At 33.7% G+C, this 15,896-nt stretch overlaps 1 protein-coding gene across 17 annotated transcripts in view; it reads right to left on the bottom strand.

The window, feature by feature from the left end:
• Mical (Molecule interacting with CasL) overlaps nt 1-15,896 on the bottom strand; it is a 159,038-nt gene that overhangs the window by 117,522 nt on the left and 25,620 nt on the right. For all 17 annotated transcript variants that reach the window (XR_014180326.1, XR_014180325.1, XR_014180329.1 and 14 more), the window contains exons 2-3: nt 8,569-8,758; nt 6,747-6,984 (exon numbers count right to left, since the gene is read on the bottom strand). Coding sequence is in view for 10 of the 17 variants with exons in the window: in XM_081991842.1 (XP_081847968.1) it covers nt 6,747-6,984; nt 8,569-8,708 (378 nt within the window). In the remaining 7 variants the exon portion in view is untranslated. The remainder of the gene's footprint in view (nt 1-6,746; nt 6,985-8,568; nt 8,759-15,896) is intronic.

Genomic DNA, 15,896 nt, shown 5'->3' on the forward strand with positions numbered 1-15,896 from the left:
GAACGTTTTAGAAATCTCCAGAACATTTCGGCAAGTTCTAAAAACTTCTACAAAGATACGGCACGTTCTGAAACATTCCAGAAAGTTCTACAACGATCTAGAGATTTCTAGAACGTTCCAGCAAGTACTAGAAGCTTCTACAAAGATTCGAAAAGTTCTGAAACATTGCAGAAAGTCTTAGAACGTTTTAGTGGTTCTACAGCGTTCCGGAGAGTTCTAGAACGTTTTAGAACGTTCCAGCAAGTTCTAGAAGCTTCTACAAAGATACGGCACGTTCTGAAACATTCCAGGAAGTTCTAGAACGTTTTAGAAATCTCCAGAACATTTCGGCAAGTTCTAGAAGCTTCTACAAAGATCCGAAAAGTTCTGAAACATTCCAGAAAATTCTAGAACGTTTTAGAAATCTTCAAAATATTTCGGCAAGTTCTAGAAGCTTCTACAAAGATCCGGAAAGTTCTGAAACATTCCAGAAAGTTCTAGAACGTTTTAGAAATCTTCATAATATTTCGGCAAGTTCTAGAAGCTTCTACAAAGATCCGGAAAGTTCTGAAACATTCCAGGAAGCTCTAGAACGTTTTAAAAGTCTCTAGAACATTTCGGCAAGTTCTAGAAACTTCTACAAAGATACGGCACGTTCTGAAACATTCCAGACCGTTCTAGAACGTTTAAAAATTCTTTAGAACATTTCGGCAAGTTCTAGAAGCTTCGACAAAGATCCGGAAAGTTCTGAAACATTCCAGGACGTTCTAGAACGTTTTAAAAGTCTCTAGAACATTTCGGCAAGTTCTAGAAACTTCTACAAAGATACGGCACGTTCTGAAACATTCCAGAAAGTTCTACAACGTTTTAGAGATTTCTAGAACGTTCCAGCAAGTTCTAGAAGCTTCTACAAAGATCCGGCACGTTCTGAAACATTCCAGAAAGTTCTACAACGATCTAGAGATTTCTAGAACGTTCCAGCAAGTTCTAGAAGCTTCTACAAAAATCCGGAAAGTTCTGAAACATTCCAGAAAGTTCCAGAACGTTTTAGAAATCTCCAGAACATTTCGGCAAGTTCTAAAAACTTCTACAAAGATACGGCACGTTCTGAAACATTCCAGAAAGTTCTACAACGATCTAGAGATTTCTAGAACGTTCCAGCAAGTACTAGAAGCTTCTACAAAGATTCGAAAAGTTCTGAAACATTGCAGAAAGTCTTAGAACGTTTTAGTGGTTCTACAGCGTTCCGGAGAGTTCTAGAACGTTTTAGAACGTTCCAGCAAGTTCTAGAAGCTTCTACAAAGATACGGCACGTTCTGAAACATTCCAGGAAGTTCTAGAACGTTTTAGAAATCTCCAGAACATTTCGGCAAGTTCTAGAAGCTTCTACAAAGATCCGAAAAGTTCTGAAACATTCCAGAAAGTTCTAGAACGTTTTAGAAATCTTCATAATATTTCGGCAAGTTCTAGAAGCTTCTACAAAGATCCGGAAAGTTCTGAAACATTCCAGAAAGTTCTAGAACGTTTTAGAAATCTTCATAATATTTCGGCAAGTTCTAGAAGCTTCTACAAAGATCCGGAAAATTCTGAAACATTCCAGAAAGTTCTAGAACGTTTTAGAAATCTTCATAATATTTCGGCAAGTTCTAGAAGCTTCTACAAAGATCCGGAAAGTTCTGAATCATTCCAGGAAGCTCTAGAACGTTTTAAAAGTCTCTAGAACATTTCGGCAAGTTCTAGAAACTTCTACAAAGATACGGCACGTTCTGAAACATTCCAGACCTTTCTAGAACGTTTAAAAATTCTTTAGAACATTTCGGCAAGTTCTAGAAGCTTCGACAAAGATCCGGAAAGTTCTGAAACATTCCAGGACGTTCTAGAACGTTTTAAAAGTCTCTAGAACATTTCGGCAAGTTCTAGAAACTTCTACAAAGATACGGCACGTTCTGAAACATTCCAGAAAGTTCTACAACGTTTTAGAGATTTCTAGAACGTTCCAGCAAGTTCTAGAAGCTTCTACAAAGATCCGGAAAGTTCTGAAACATTCCAGAAAGTCTTAGAACGTTTTAAAAGTCTCTAGAACATTTCGGCAAGTTCTAGAAACTTCTACAAAGATACGGCACGTTCTGAAACATTCCAGGAAGTTCCAGAACGTTTTAGAAATCTTCAGAATATTTCGGGAAGTTCTAGAAACTTCCACAAACATACGACAAGTTCTGAAACATTCCAGAACGTTCTAGAACGTTTAAGAATTCTCTAGACCATTTCGGCAAGTTCTAGAAGCTTCTACAAAGATCCGGAAAGTTCTGAAACATTCCAGGAAGTTCTAGAACGTTTTAAAAGTCTCTAGAACATTTCGGCAAGTTCTAGAAACTTCTACAAAGATACGGCACGTTCTGAAACATTCCAGAAAGTTCTAGAACGTTTTAGAGATTTCTAGAACGTTCCAGCAAATTCTAGAAGCTTCTACAAAGATTCGAAAAGTTCTGAAACATTCCAGAAAGTCTTAGAACGTTTTAAAGGTTTCTAGAACATTCCGGCAAATTCTGGAAGCTTCTACAAAGGTCCAAAAAGTTCTGTAACTTTCCAGAAACTCTTAGAACGTTTTAGAAATTTTAAGAATGTTCCGGCAAGTTCTAGAAGGTTCCACAAATATCGGGAATGTTTTGAAACTATTAATAATTTTAATTATAATTCTAGAAACTTCAACAAAAATCCGGAAAGTTCTAGAACGTTCCGGTAAATTCTAGAATCTTCTACAAAGAGCCGAAAAGTTCTGTAACTTAGAAGAGAGAACGTTTTAGAAATTTTACGAATGTTCCGGAAAGTTCTAGAAGGATCCACAAAGATCGGGAATGTTTTGAAACTTTCCAGAAACTTTCAGAACGCTTTAGAAGCTTCTACAACGTTCCGGAAAGTTCTAGAAGCTTCCACAAAGATCCGGAAAGTTCTGAAACATTCCAGAAAGTTCTAGAACGCTTTAGAGGCTTCTAGAACGTTCTGTCAAATTCTAGAATCTTCCACAAAGATCCGGAAAGTTGTACAACTTTCTAGAAACTCTTAGAATGTTTAAGAGGTTTCTAGAACATTCCGGTAAGTTCTAGAAACTTCAACAAAAATCCGGAAAGTTCTAGAACGTTCCGGTAAATTCTAGAATCTTCTACAAAAATCCGGCAAGTTGTAGAACATTCCGGCAACTTCTGGAAGCTTCTACAAAGAGCCGAAAAGTTCTGTAACTTAGAAGAGAGAACGTTTTAGAAATTTTACGAATGTTCCGGAAAGTTCTAGAAGGATCCACAAATATCGGGAATGTTTTGAAACTTTCCAGAAACTTTGAGAACGCTTTAGAAGCTTCTACAACGTTCCGGCAAGTTCTAGAAGCTTCTACAAAGATCCGGAAAGTTCTGAAACATTTCAGAAAGTTCTACAACGTTTTAGAGATTTCTAGAACGTTCCAGCAAGTTCTAGAAGCTTCTACAAAGATCCGGAAAGTTCTGAAACATTCCAGAAAGTTCCAGAAGGTTTTAAAAGTCTCTAGAACATTTCGGCAAGTTCTAGAAACTTCTACAAAGATACGGCACGTTCTGAAACATTCCAGGAAGTTCCAGAACGTTTTAGAAATCTTCAGAATATTTCGGGAAGTTCTAGAAACTTCCACAAACATACGACAAGTTCTGAAACATTCCAGAACGTTCTAGAACGTTTAAGAATTCTCTAGACCATTTCGGCAAGTTCTAGAAGCTTCTACAAAGATCCGGAAAGTTCTGAAACATTCCAGGAAGTTCTAGAACGTTTTAAAAGTCTCTAGAACATTTCGGCAAGTTCTAGAAACTTCTACAAAGATACGGCACGTTCTGAAACATTCCAGAAAGTTCTACAACGTTTTAGAGATTTCTAGAACGTTCCAGCAAGTACTAGAAGCTTCTACAAAGATTCGAAAAGTTCTAAAACATTGCAGAAAGTCTTAGAACGTTTTAGTGGTTCTACAGCGTTCCGGAGAGTTCTAGAACGTTTTAGAACGTTCCAGCAAGTTCTAGAAGCTTCTACAAAGATCCGGAAAGTTCTGAAACATTCCAGACCGTTCTAGAACATTTAAGAATTCTCTAGAACATTTCGGCAAGTTCTAGAAGCTTCTACAAAGATCCGGAAAGTTCTGAAACATTCCAGAAAGTTCTACAACGTTTTAGAGATTTCTAGAACGTTCCAGCAAATTCTAGAAGCTTCTACAAAGATTCGAAAAGTTCTGAAACATTCCAGAAAGTCTTAGAACGTTTTAAAGGTTTCTAGAACATTCCGGCAAATTCTGGAAGCTTCTACAAAGGTCCAAAAAGTTCTGTAACTTTCCAGAAACTCTTAGAACGTTTTAGAAATTTTAAGAATGTTCCGGCAAGTTCTAGAAGGTTCCACAAATATCGGGAATGTTTTGAAACTTTCCAGAAACTTTGAGAACGCTTTAGAGGCTTCTACAACGTTCCGGAAAGTTCTAGAAGCTTCCACAAAGATCCGGAAAGTTCTGAAACATTCCAGACCGTTCTAGAACATTTAAGAATTCTCTAGAACATTTCGGCAAGTTCTAGAAGCTTCTACAAAGATCCGGAAAGTTCTGAAACATTCCAGAAAGTTCTACAACGTTTTAGAGATTTCTAGAACGTTCCAGCAAATTCTAGAAGCTTCTACAAAGATTCGAAAAGTTCTGAAACATTCCAGAAAGTCTTAGAACGTTTTAAAGGTTTCTAGAACATTCCGGCAAATTCTGGAAGCTTCTACAAAGGTCCAAAAAGTTCTGTAACTTTCCAGAAACTCTTAGAACGTTTTAGAAATTTTAAGAATGTTCCGGCAAGTTCTAGAAGGTTCCACAAATATCGGGAATGTTTTGAAACTTTCCAGAAACTTTGGGAACGCTTTAGAGGCTTCTACAACGTTCCGGAAAGTTCTAGAAGCTTCCACAAAGATCCGGAAAGTTCTGAAACATTCCAGAAAGTTCTAGAACGCTTTAGAGGCTTCTAGAACGCTCTGGCAAATTCTAGAATCTTCCACAAAGATCCGGAAAGTTGTACAACTTTCTAGAAACTCTTAGAATGTTTAAGAGGTTTCTAGAACATTCCGGTAAGTTCTATAAACTTCAACAAAAATCCGGAAAGTTCTAGAACGTTCCGGTAAATTCTAGAATCTTCTACAAAGATCCGGCAAGTTGTAGAACATTCCGGCAACTTCTAGAAGCTTCTACAAAGAGCCGAAAAGTTCTGTAACTTAGAAGAGAGAACGTTTTAGAAATTTTACGAATGTTCCGGTAAGTTCTAGAAGGATCCACAAATATCGGGAATGTTTTGAAACTTTCCAGAAACTTTGAGAACGCTTTAGAGGCTTCTACAACGTTCCGGAAAGTTCTAGAAGCTTCCACAAAGATCCGGAAAGTTCTGAATCATTCCAGACCGTTCTAGAACGTTTAAGAATTCTCTAGAACATTTCGGCAAGTTCTAGAAGCTTCTACAAAGGTCCGGAAAGTTCTGAAACATTCCAGGAAGTTCTAAAAAGTTTTAAAAGTCTCTAGAACATTTCGGCAAGTTCTAAAAACTTCTACAAAGATACGGCACGTTCTGAAACATTCCAGAAAGTTCTACAACGTTTTAGAGATTTCTAGAACGTTCCAGCAAGTTCTAGAAGCTTCTACAAAGATCCGGAAAGTTCTGAAACATTCCAGAAAGTTCTAGAACGTTTTAGAAATCTCCAGAACATTTCGGCAAGTTCTAAAAACTTCTACAAAGATACGGCACGTTCTGAAACATTCCAGAAAGTTCTACAACGTTTTAGAGATTTCTAGAACGTTCCAGCAAATTCTAGAAGCTTCTACAAAGATTCGAAAAGTTCTGAAACATTCCAGAAAGTCTTAGAACGTTTTAAAGGTTTCTAGAACATTCCGGCAACTTCTGGAAGCTTTTACAAAGGTCCAAAAAGTTCTGTAACTTTCCAGAAACTCTTAGAACGTTTTAGAAATTTTAAGAATGTTCCGGCAAGTTCTAGAAGGTTCCACAAATATCGGGAATGTTTTGAAACTTTCCAGAAACTTTGGGAACAATTTAGAGGCTTCTACAACGTTCCGGAAAGTTCTAGAAGCTTCCACAAAGATCCGGAAAGTTCTGAAACATTCCAGAAAGTTCCAGAACGCTTTAAAGGCTTCTAGAACGCTCTGGCAAAATCTAGAATCTTCCACAAAGATCCGGAAAGTTGTAAAACTTTCTAGAAACTTTTACAAAGTTTTAGAGGTTTCTAGAACATTCCGGTTAGTTCTAAAACCTTCTACAAAAATACGAAAAGTTCTGAAACATTGCGGAAAGTCTTAGAAAGTTTTTAAAGGTTTCTAGAACATTCCGTCAACTTCTGGAAGCTTCTACATAGATCCGAAAAGTTGTGTAACTTTCCAGAAACTCCTAGAACGTTTTGGAGATTTCTAGAACGTTCCGGCAAGTTCTAGAAGCTTTCACAAAAATCCGGAAATTTCAGAAACATTTCAAAAAATCTTAGAACGCTTTAGAGGTTTCTACAACGTTCCGGAGAGTTCTAGAAACTTCTACAAAGATCCGGAAAGTTCCGAAACTTTACAAGGCTGTAACTCCGGTATTTGACGAGTCAGAGCAAAAGTGTATAAAGCGAAAGTTGTAGGGAATTTCACGCTCTACAAGATTGCTTCCGAGCGTTTTTCCTCTCACGGACCAATTAAGGGAGTTACAGGCCGAAATAGGGCAAATCGATTACTGACGATTACTCACCACTTTGGCGCCGAGTAGTTGCGCCTCGATGGCGGTACGAAGACCGCACGGACCCGCTCCGATTACGAGTACTCGCGTCCCGTGACACGCTTTTCCTTTCCCGTAGCATTTGTGGGAAATGCGGGAATCGAATTTCTTCCAGAGCGCTTTCGCTTTCCACGACGTCAAACTCGACCGCAGTTTCGGGTAAAATTGCGGGAAAACGTTCGGTTTCAAGTGGAGCAGTTCGCACATTGACCTGAAATTTAAATATACCTTTTTAATTTTTCTTTTTTTTAATTTTTTTTTTCTTATTTTATATTTTTTTTTTTGAAATTTATTTTATTTTTATTTTTGTGTTAATTTCTTTTTTCTTTCTTTTTTTAATTTTTCTTTCATTTCTATATACTTTTTTAATTTTGTTTCTTTATCTTTTTTCCTCTTCTTTCCTTTTCTATTATTTTTTTTTTATATTTCTTTTCCTACTTTTTATTTCTTCCTTTTTTAATTTGTTTTTATTTTTTCTTTCTTTTCTTTTCCTTTTATGTTAACTTTTTCCTTTCTCTTTTTTATTTTCATTTTCGTGTTCTTTTATTTATTTCATTATTCTTTCGTCCTTCTTTTTTTTTCATTCCTTTTTTTTTATTTCACTGTTTGCTTCCTAACCTAACCTAAGTTTCTGATCCTATTTCTGAGTCTAATCTAAATTTTACTTTTTTTCCTTGCCATTCTGATTACAAATCTAGATTTGTTTGGGATCAGAATCAATACGAAAAAAAACGCTCTTTAACCTAACCTAAATTTCTGATGTCATTTCTGAGCCTAACTAATTTTAACTTTTCTTAAACATTTTGAGCACAAATTTTTATTTTTTTTTTTGTATCAATAGCTTTTACGCTTTTTAATCTAACCTAAATTTCTGATCCCATTATTTGTGAGTCAAATCTAAATTGAACGTTTCCGAGCCATTCTGTGTGCAAATCTGGGTTTTTTGGATCAGAAGTGACTCAGAACGACACTTTCTATCCTAACCCAAGTTTCTGTTCCCATTTCTGAATCAAATCTAAATTCAATTTTCCGAGCCATTCTGAGTGCAAATCTGGGTTTTTTGGATCAGAAGTAACTCACAATGACACTTTCTATCCTAACCCAAGTTTCTGAGTCAAATCTAAACTCAACAATTCAGAGTCATTCTGAATGCAAATATGTTTTTTTGAAATCAGAATTTGCTCAGAACGACGCTGTCTATCCTAACTGAAGTTTCTGATCCCATCCCATTTCTGAGTCTAAACTAAATTCAACTTTTAGAAAGTGACAATTTGGCAACGGGGTAAAAATGTGATTAATTGATAATTTGTAAAAAAAAATTTTCTTGAAAATGTGACAATTTGGCAACAGTGCAAACACATCAAACTATTTGGTTTTATTCTCCTTTTTTCTTATTAATTTCTTTATTTCCTACTTTCTTTTGTTTTCTTAACTTTTTTTATTTGCTTTTAATTTCTTTTTTTTTTATTTTGTTATTATTTTATTTATTGTTTTTTTTTTTTTCATTTTTATTTTTTACTTTCTTTGTAAATCAAACCATTTTATTTTATTTTTTAGTTTACTTTTTTATTTTTTTCTATTTTTTTCTGAATTAATTTTTTATTTTTTCCTTTTTTTCCAATTTTTTTAAACCTGTTAAATATTCAGGAGCTGTCATTATTGACAGCTATGTGAGTGTTATGTTTTGACAGTATTGATTAGAGCAATATTGTAAAAAAAATTAAAAAAACAAAAATATTGAAAATAAAAAAAAAGAAAAACAATAAATAAAAGAAAAAAAACTATAAATAAATACCTGTGATAACCTAAAATGTTTTTAAGTGTGGCGGCGTTGAGAAAATGTTCAAAGTATTCGTTGGCATGCGCCGTCTCCGTGCCGGAAAAGGGCCGCCCCCGATGGTGGGGGGGCGGCGCCCCGCCCACGTGCCTCTCCATTGGTCAGCCGACCCCGGTGACGTTAGATTGCGCCCAGCCAATGAAAAACGCTGAAATAAAGTGAATTTATATTAATTGCGGATCGTTTATTTTTTGACACTGAATTGAACGACAGACGTCACAATGACAGGACCTAGCTGTCATAAAACGATTTTTGACCGTATGTTGTATTTACTGTTCAATAACTCAGTTTTGACGATTTCATTAAAAACACTATACAGGGTGATCAAAAGGGGATTTCAAGCGCTACAAATTGATATATTGAACCACCCTGTACCTGTCAAAATAACCGAGTTACAGGGTGTTAAAGTGACAACTGTCAAATTTTAGCCACTCTGTATTTATGCTTGAATAACTCAGTTTTGACGATTTCATTAAAAACACTATACAGGGTGATCAAAAGGGGATTTCAAGGGCTGCAAATTGATATATTGAACCACCCTGTACCTGTCAAAATAACCGAGTTACAGGGTGTTAAAGTGACAACTGTCAAATTTTAGCCACTCTGTATTTATGCTTGAATAACTCAGTTTTGACGATTTCATTAAAAACACTATACAGGGTGATCAAAAGAGGATTTCAAGGGCTACAAATTGGTATATTGAACCACCCTGTAACTGTCAAAATAACCGAGTTACAGGGTGTTAAAGTGACAACTGTCAAATTTGAGCCACTCTGTATTTATGCTTGAATAACTCAGTTTTGACGATTTCATTAAAAACACTATACAGGGTGATCAAAAGAGGATTTCAAGGGCTACAAATTGATATATTGAACCACCCTGTAACTGTCAAAATAACCGAGTTACAGGGTGTTAAAGTGACAACTGTCAAATTTGAGCCACTCTGTATTTATGCTTGAATAACTCAGTTTTGACGATTTCATTAAAAACACTATACAGGGTGATCAAAAGAGGATTTCAAAAGCTACAAATTGATATATTGAACCACCCTGTACCTGTCAAAATAACCGAGTTACAGGGTGTTAAAGTGACAACTGTCAAATTTGAGCCACTCTGTATTTATGCTTGAATAACTCAGTTTTGACGATTTCATTAAAAACACTATACAGGGTGATCAAAAGAGGATTTCAAGGGCTACAAATTGATATATTGAACCACCCTGTAACTGTCAAAATAACCGAGTTACAGGGTGTTAAAGTGACAACTGTCAAATTTGAGCCACTCTGTATTTATGCTTGAATAACTCAGTTTTGACGATTTCATTAAAAACACTATACAGGGTGATCAAAAGAGGATTTCAAGGGCTACAAATTGATATATTGAACCACCCTGTAACTGTCAAAATAACCGAGTTACAGGGTGTTAAAGTGACAACTGTCAAATTTGAGCCACTCTGTATTTATGCTTGAATAACTCAGTTTTGACGATTTCATTAAAACCACTATACAGGGTGATCAAAAGAGGATTTCAAGGGCTACAAATTGATATATTGAACCACCCTGTAACTGTCAAAATAACCGAGTTACAGGGTGTTAAAGTGACAACTGTCAAATTTGAGCCACTCTGTATTTATGCTTGAATAACTCAGTTTTGACGATTTCATTAAAAACACTATACAGGGTGATCAAAAGAGGATTTCAAGGGCTACAAATTGATATATTGAACCACCCTGTAACTGTCAAAATAACCGAGTTACAGGGTGTTAAAGTGACAACTGTCAAATTTGAGCCACTCTGTATTTATGCTTGAATAACTCAGTTTTGACGATTTCATTAAAAACACTATACAGGGTGATCAAAAGAGGATTTCAAGGGCTACAAATTGATATATTGAACCACCCTGTAACTGTCAAAATAACCGAGTTACAGGGTGTTAAAGTGACAACTGTCAAATTTGAGCCACTCTCTATTTATGCTTGAATAACTCAGTTTTGACGATTTCATTAAAAACACTATACAGGGTGATCAAAAGGGGATTTCAAGGGCTGCAAATTGATATATTGAACCACCCTGTACCTGTCAAAATAACCGAGTTACAGGGTGTTAAAGTGACAACTGTCAAATTTTAGCCACTCTGTATTTATGCTTGAATAACTCAGTTTTGACGATTTCATTAAAAACACTATACAGGGTGATCAAAAGAGGATTTCAAGGGCTACAAATTGATATATTGAACCACCCTGTAACTGTCAAAATAACCGAGTTACAGGGTGTTAAAGTAAATCATTTTTTTTTTTGTCATTTTGTCTCACATACGTCAGAATGACATATCTAGTTCACAAATGTTGACAAAGTCAATCTACCTGTCAAATATCTGTTGAATGTCACTAGAAGCTGTCTTTTGTGTTTAGAAATGTCAAAATGAATGTAAAAAGTGTCAGAACAGTCAAGTGGTCTTAATATTGTCAAAAAATTATCTCACAGACATTTAAATTAACTCATAAATGTCAAAATTGAAAAAACTGTCTAATAGTTGTTAAAAATGACTTTACAGTCATTATGCCTGTCTCAGATATGTCAGAATGACATATTTAGTTACGAAATTTCAAAACTGACGTTAAACTGGTTTAAAACTGCCAAATTCTCTGCTCCAACTGTTTTTAGTGTCTAAGGGTTGTCAAAATTGACGTTTAAGTCAAATTAATTGTGAAATGTTACTAAAAGTAATCTTCTGTGTTTAGAAATGTCAAAATTGACGTTAAACTTGTTTAAATTTGTCAAATTCACAGCTTCAATTGTTTTCAGTGTCTTAGGATTGTCAAAATTGACGATAAAGTCAAATTGACTGTCAAATATTACTAAAAGTTGTCTTCTGTGTTTAGAAATGTCAAAATTGACGTTAGACTTGTTTAAAACAGTCAAATTATCTGCTTCAATAGTTTTTCGTGTCTTAGGATTGTCAAAATTGACGTTGTAGTCAATTTAACTGTCAAATATTACTAAAAGTTGTCTTCTGTGTTTAGAAATGTCAAAATTGACGTTAAATTGGTTTAAAATTGTCAAATTCACTGCTTCAATTGTTTTCAGTGTCTTAGGATTGTCAAAATTGACGATAAAGTCAAATTGACTGTCAAATGTCACTAAATGTTGTCTTCTGTGTTTAGAAATGTCAAAATTGACGTTAAATTGGTTTAAAATTGTCAAATTCACTGCTTCAATTGTTTTCAGTGTCTTAGGATTGTCAAAATTGACGTTGTAGTCAATTTAACTGTCAAATATTACTAAAAGTTGTCTTCTGTGTTTAGAAATGTCAAATTTGTCAAATTCACAGCTTCAATTGTTTTCAGTGTCTTAGGATTGTCAAAATTGACGTTGTAGTCAATTTAACTGTCAAAAATATTACTAAAAGTTGTCTTCTGTGTTTAGAAATGTCAAAATTGACGTTAGACTTGTTTAAAACAGCCAAATTATCTGCTTCAATTGTTTTTCGTGTCTAAGGTTTGTCAAAATTGACGTTCAAGTCAATTTAACTGTCAAATACTACTAAAAGTTGTTTTCTGTGTTTAGAAATGTCAAAATTGACGTTAAATTGGTTTAAAATTGTCAAATTCACTGCTCCAATTGTTTTTAGTGTCTTAAGGTTGTCAAAATTGACGTTTAAGTCAAATTAATTGTGAAATGTTACTAAAAGTAATCTTCTGTGTTTAGAAATGTCAAAATTGACGATAAAGTCAAATTGACTGTCAAATGTCACTAAATGTTGTCTTCTGTGTTTAGAAATGTCAAAATTGACGTTAAATTGGTTTAAAATTGTCAAATTCACTGCTTCAATTGTTTTCAGTGTCTTAGGATTGTCAAAATTGACGATAAAGTCAATTTAACTGTCAAATACTACTAAAAGTTGTCTTCTGTGTTTAGAAATGTCAAAATTGACGTTAAACTTGTTTAAAATTGTCAAATTCACTGCTTCAATTGTTTTCAGTGTCTTAAGATTGTCAAAATTGACGATAAAGTCAATTTAACTGTCAAATATTACTAAAAGTTGTCATCTGTGTTTAGAAATGTCAAAATTGTCAAATTCACAGCTTCAATTGTTTTCAGTGTCTTAGGATTGTCAAAATTGACGTTGTAGTCAATTTAACTGTCAAATATTACTAAAAGTTGTCTTCTGTGTTTAGAAATGTCAAAATTGACGTTAGACTTGTTTAAAACAGCCAAATTATCTGCTTCAATTGTTTTTCGTGTCTAAGGGTTGTCAAAATTGACGTTCAAGTCAATTTAACTGTCAAATATTACTGAAAGTTGTCTTCTGTGTTTAGAAATGTCAAAATTGACGTTAGACTTGTTTAAAACAGTCAAATTATCTGCTTCAATTGTTTTTCGTGTTTAAGGGTTGTCAAAATTGACGTTCAAGTCAATTTAACTGTCAAATATTACTGAAAGTTGTCTTCTGTGTTTAGAAATGTCAAAATTGACGTTAAATTGGTTTAAAATTGTCAAATTCACAGCTTCAATTGTTTTCAGTGTCTTAGGATTGTCAAAATTGACGATAAAGTCAAATCGACTGTCAAATATTACTAAAAGTTGTCTTCTGTGTTTAGAAATGTCAAAATTGACGTTAGACTTGTTTAAAACAGCCAAATTATCTGCTTCAATTGTTTTCAGTGTCTTAGGATTGTCAAAATTGACGATAGACCGTCAAATATTACTAAAAGTTGTCTTCTGTGTTTAGAAATGTCAAAATTGACGTTAAATTGGTTTAAAATTGTCAAATTCACTGCTTCAATTGTTTCCAGTGTCTTAGGATTGTCAAAATTGACGATAAAGTCAAATTGACTGTCAAATATTACTAAAAGTTGTCTTCTGTGTTTAGAAATGTCAAAATTGACGTTCGACTTGTTTAAAACAGCCAAATTATCTGCTTCAATTGTTTTTAGTGTCTTAGGATTGTCAAAATTGACGTTCAAGTCAATTTAACTGTCAAATATTACTAAAAGTTGTCTTCTGTGTTTAGAAATGTCAAAATTGACGTTAAACTTGTTTAAATCTGTCAAATTCACAGCTCCAATTGTTTTCAGTATCTTAGGATTGTCAAAATTGACGATAAAGTCAAATTGACTGTCAAATATTACTAAAAGTTGTCTTCTGTGTTTAGAAATGTCAAAATTGACGTTAGACTTGTTTAAAACAGTCAAATTATCTGCTTCAATTGTTTTTCGTGTCTAAGGGTTGTCAAAATTGACGTTTAATAATTTAACTGTCAAATGTTACTAGAAGATGTCTTGAAAATGTCAAAAAGACGATAAACGTGTCAAATCCGAGTTTTTTTTCTCGGGTGGTTCTCAAAATGTCGACTGAATGACATTTCAAGTCAGAGAAAGTCAGTAAACATCGATTATGACCACTTGGCAACACTGTGTATTGCGAAAAAAAAAAACGTATTTTTCGACTAAAACGATCAATATTTAATTAGAGGAAAATTGAATGAAAAATCCCCAAAAATAGTCTCAAATCCGAAAAATTTGGCGTGATTTGCCAAAAAAAAAACGGTGATTGTTTGTTTCGATGGAAACGGTCGATTTGGCAACATTGCAAACAGTTCGCACTTATTCAGAAGAATTGTCAATTTGGCAACACTGTAAAAGTGAAATTATTTTAGGTTTTTACAAAATTTAATAATTTGACAACACATTGCAAACATTTAAAATTAAATTAAAATAATGGTTAGTTTGGCAACACTGTAATTGTTTGTTTCGATGGAAACGGTCGATTTGGCAACATTGCAAACAGTTCGCACTTATTCAGAAGAATTGTCAGTGTGGCAACACTGTAAAAGTGAAATTATTTTAGGTTTTTACAAAATTTAATAATTTGACAACACATTGCAAAAATTTAAAATTAAATTAAAATAATGGTTAGTTTGGCAACACTGTAATTGTTTGTTTCGATGGAAACGGTCGATTTGGCAACATTGCAAACAGTTCGCACTTATTCAGAAGAATTGTCAATTTGGCAACACTGTAAAAGTGAAATTATTTTAGGTTTTTACAAAATTTAATAATTTGACAACATTGCAAAAATTTAAAATTAAATTAAAATAATGGTTAGTTTGGCAACACTGTAATTGTTTGTTTCGATGGAAACGGTCGATTTGGCAACATTGCAAACAGTTCGCACTTATTCAGAAGAATTGTCAATTTGGCAACAATGTAAAAGTGAAATTATTTTAGGTTTTTACAAAATTTAATAATTTGACAAAACATTGCAAACATTTAAAATTAAATTAAAATAATGGTTAGTTTGGCAACACTGTAATTGTTTGTTTCGATGGAAACGGTCGATTTGACAACATTGCAAACAGTTCGCACTTATTCAGAAGAATTGTCAATTTGGCAACACTGTAAAAGTGAAATTATTTTAGGTTTTTACAAAATTTAATAATTTGACAACACATTGCAAACATTTAAAATTAAATTAAAATAATGGTTAGTTTGGCAACACTGTAATTGTTTGTTTCGATGGAAACGGTCGATTTGGCAACATTGCAAACAGTTCGCACTTATTCAGAAGAATTGTCAGTGTGGCAACACTGTAAAAGTGAAATTATTTTAGGTTTTTACAAAATTTAATAATTTGACAACACATTGCAAAAATTTAAAATTAAATTAAAATAATGGTTAGTTTGGCAACACTGTAATTGTTTGTTTCGATGGAAACGGTCGATTTGGCAACATTGCAAACAGTTCGCACTTATTCAGAAGAATTGTCAATTTGGCAACACTGTAAAAGTGAAATTATTTTAGGTTTTTACAAAATTTAATAATTTGACAACATTGCAAAAATTTAAAATTAAATTAAAATAATGGTTAGTTTGGCAACACTGTAATTGTTTGTTTCGATGGAAACGGTCGATTTGGCAACATTGCAAACAGTTCGCACTTATTCAGAAGAATTGTCAATTTGGCAACAATGTAAAAGTGAAATTATTTTAGGTTTTTACAAAATTTAATAATTTGACAAAACATTGCAAACATTTAAAATTAAATTAAAATAATGGTTAGTTTGGCAACACTGTAATTGTTTGTTTCGATGGAAACGGTCGATTTGACAACATTGTAAACATTTCGCACTTATTCAGAAGAATTGTCAATTTGGCAACACTGTAAAAGTGAAATTATCTTTTGTTTTTACAAAATTTAATAATTTGACAAAACATTGCAAACATTTAAAATTAAATTAAAATAATGGTTAGTTTGGCAACACTGTAATTGTTTGTTTCGATGGAAA

Source organism: Ips typographus, linkage group LG13 (genome assembly GCF_016097725.1).
Source record: "Ips typographus isolate SLU linkage group LG13, UJ_Ityp_2.0, whole genome shotgun sequence".
Lineage (NCBI taxonomy): Eukaryota > Metazoa > Arthropoda > Insecta > Coleoptera > Curculionidae > Ips > Ips typographus.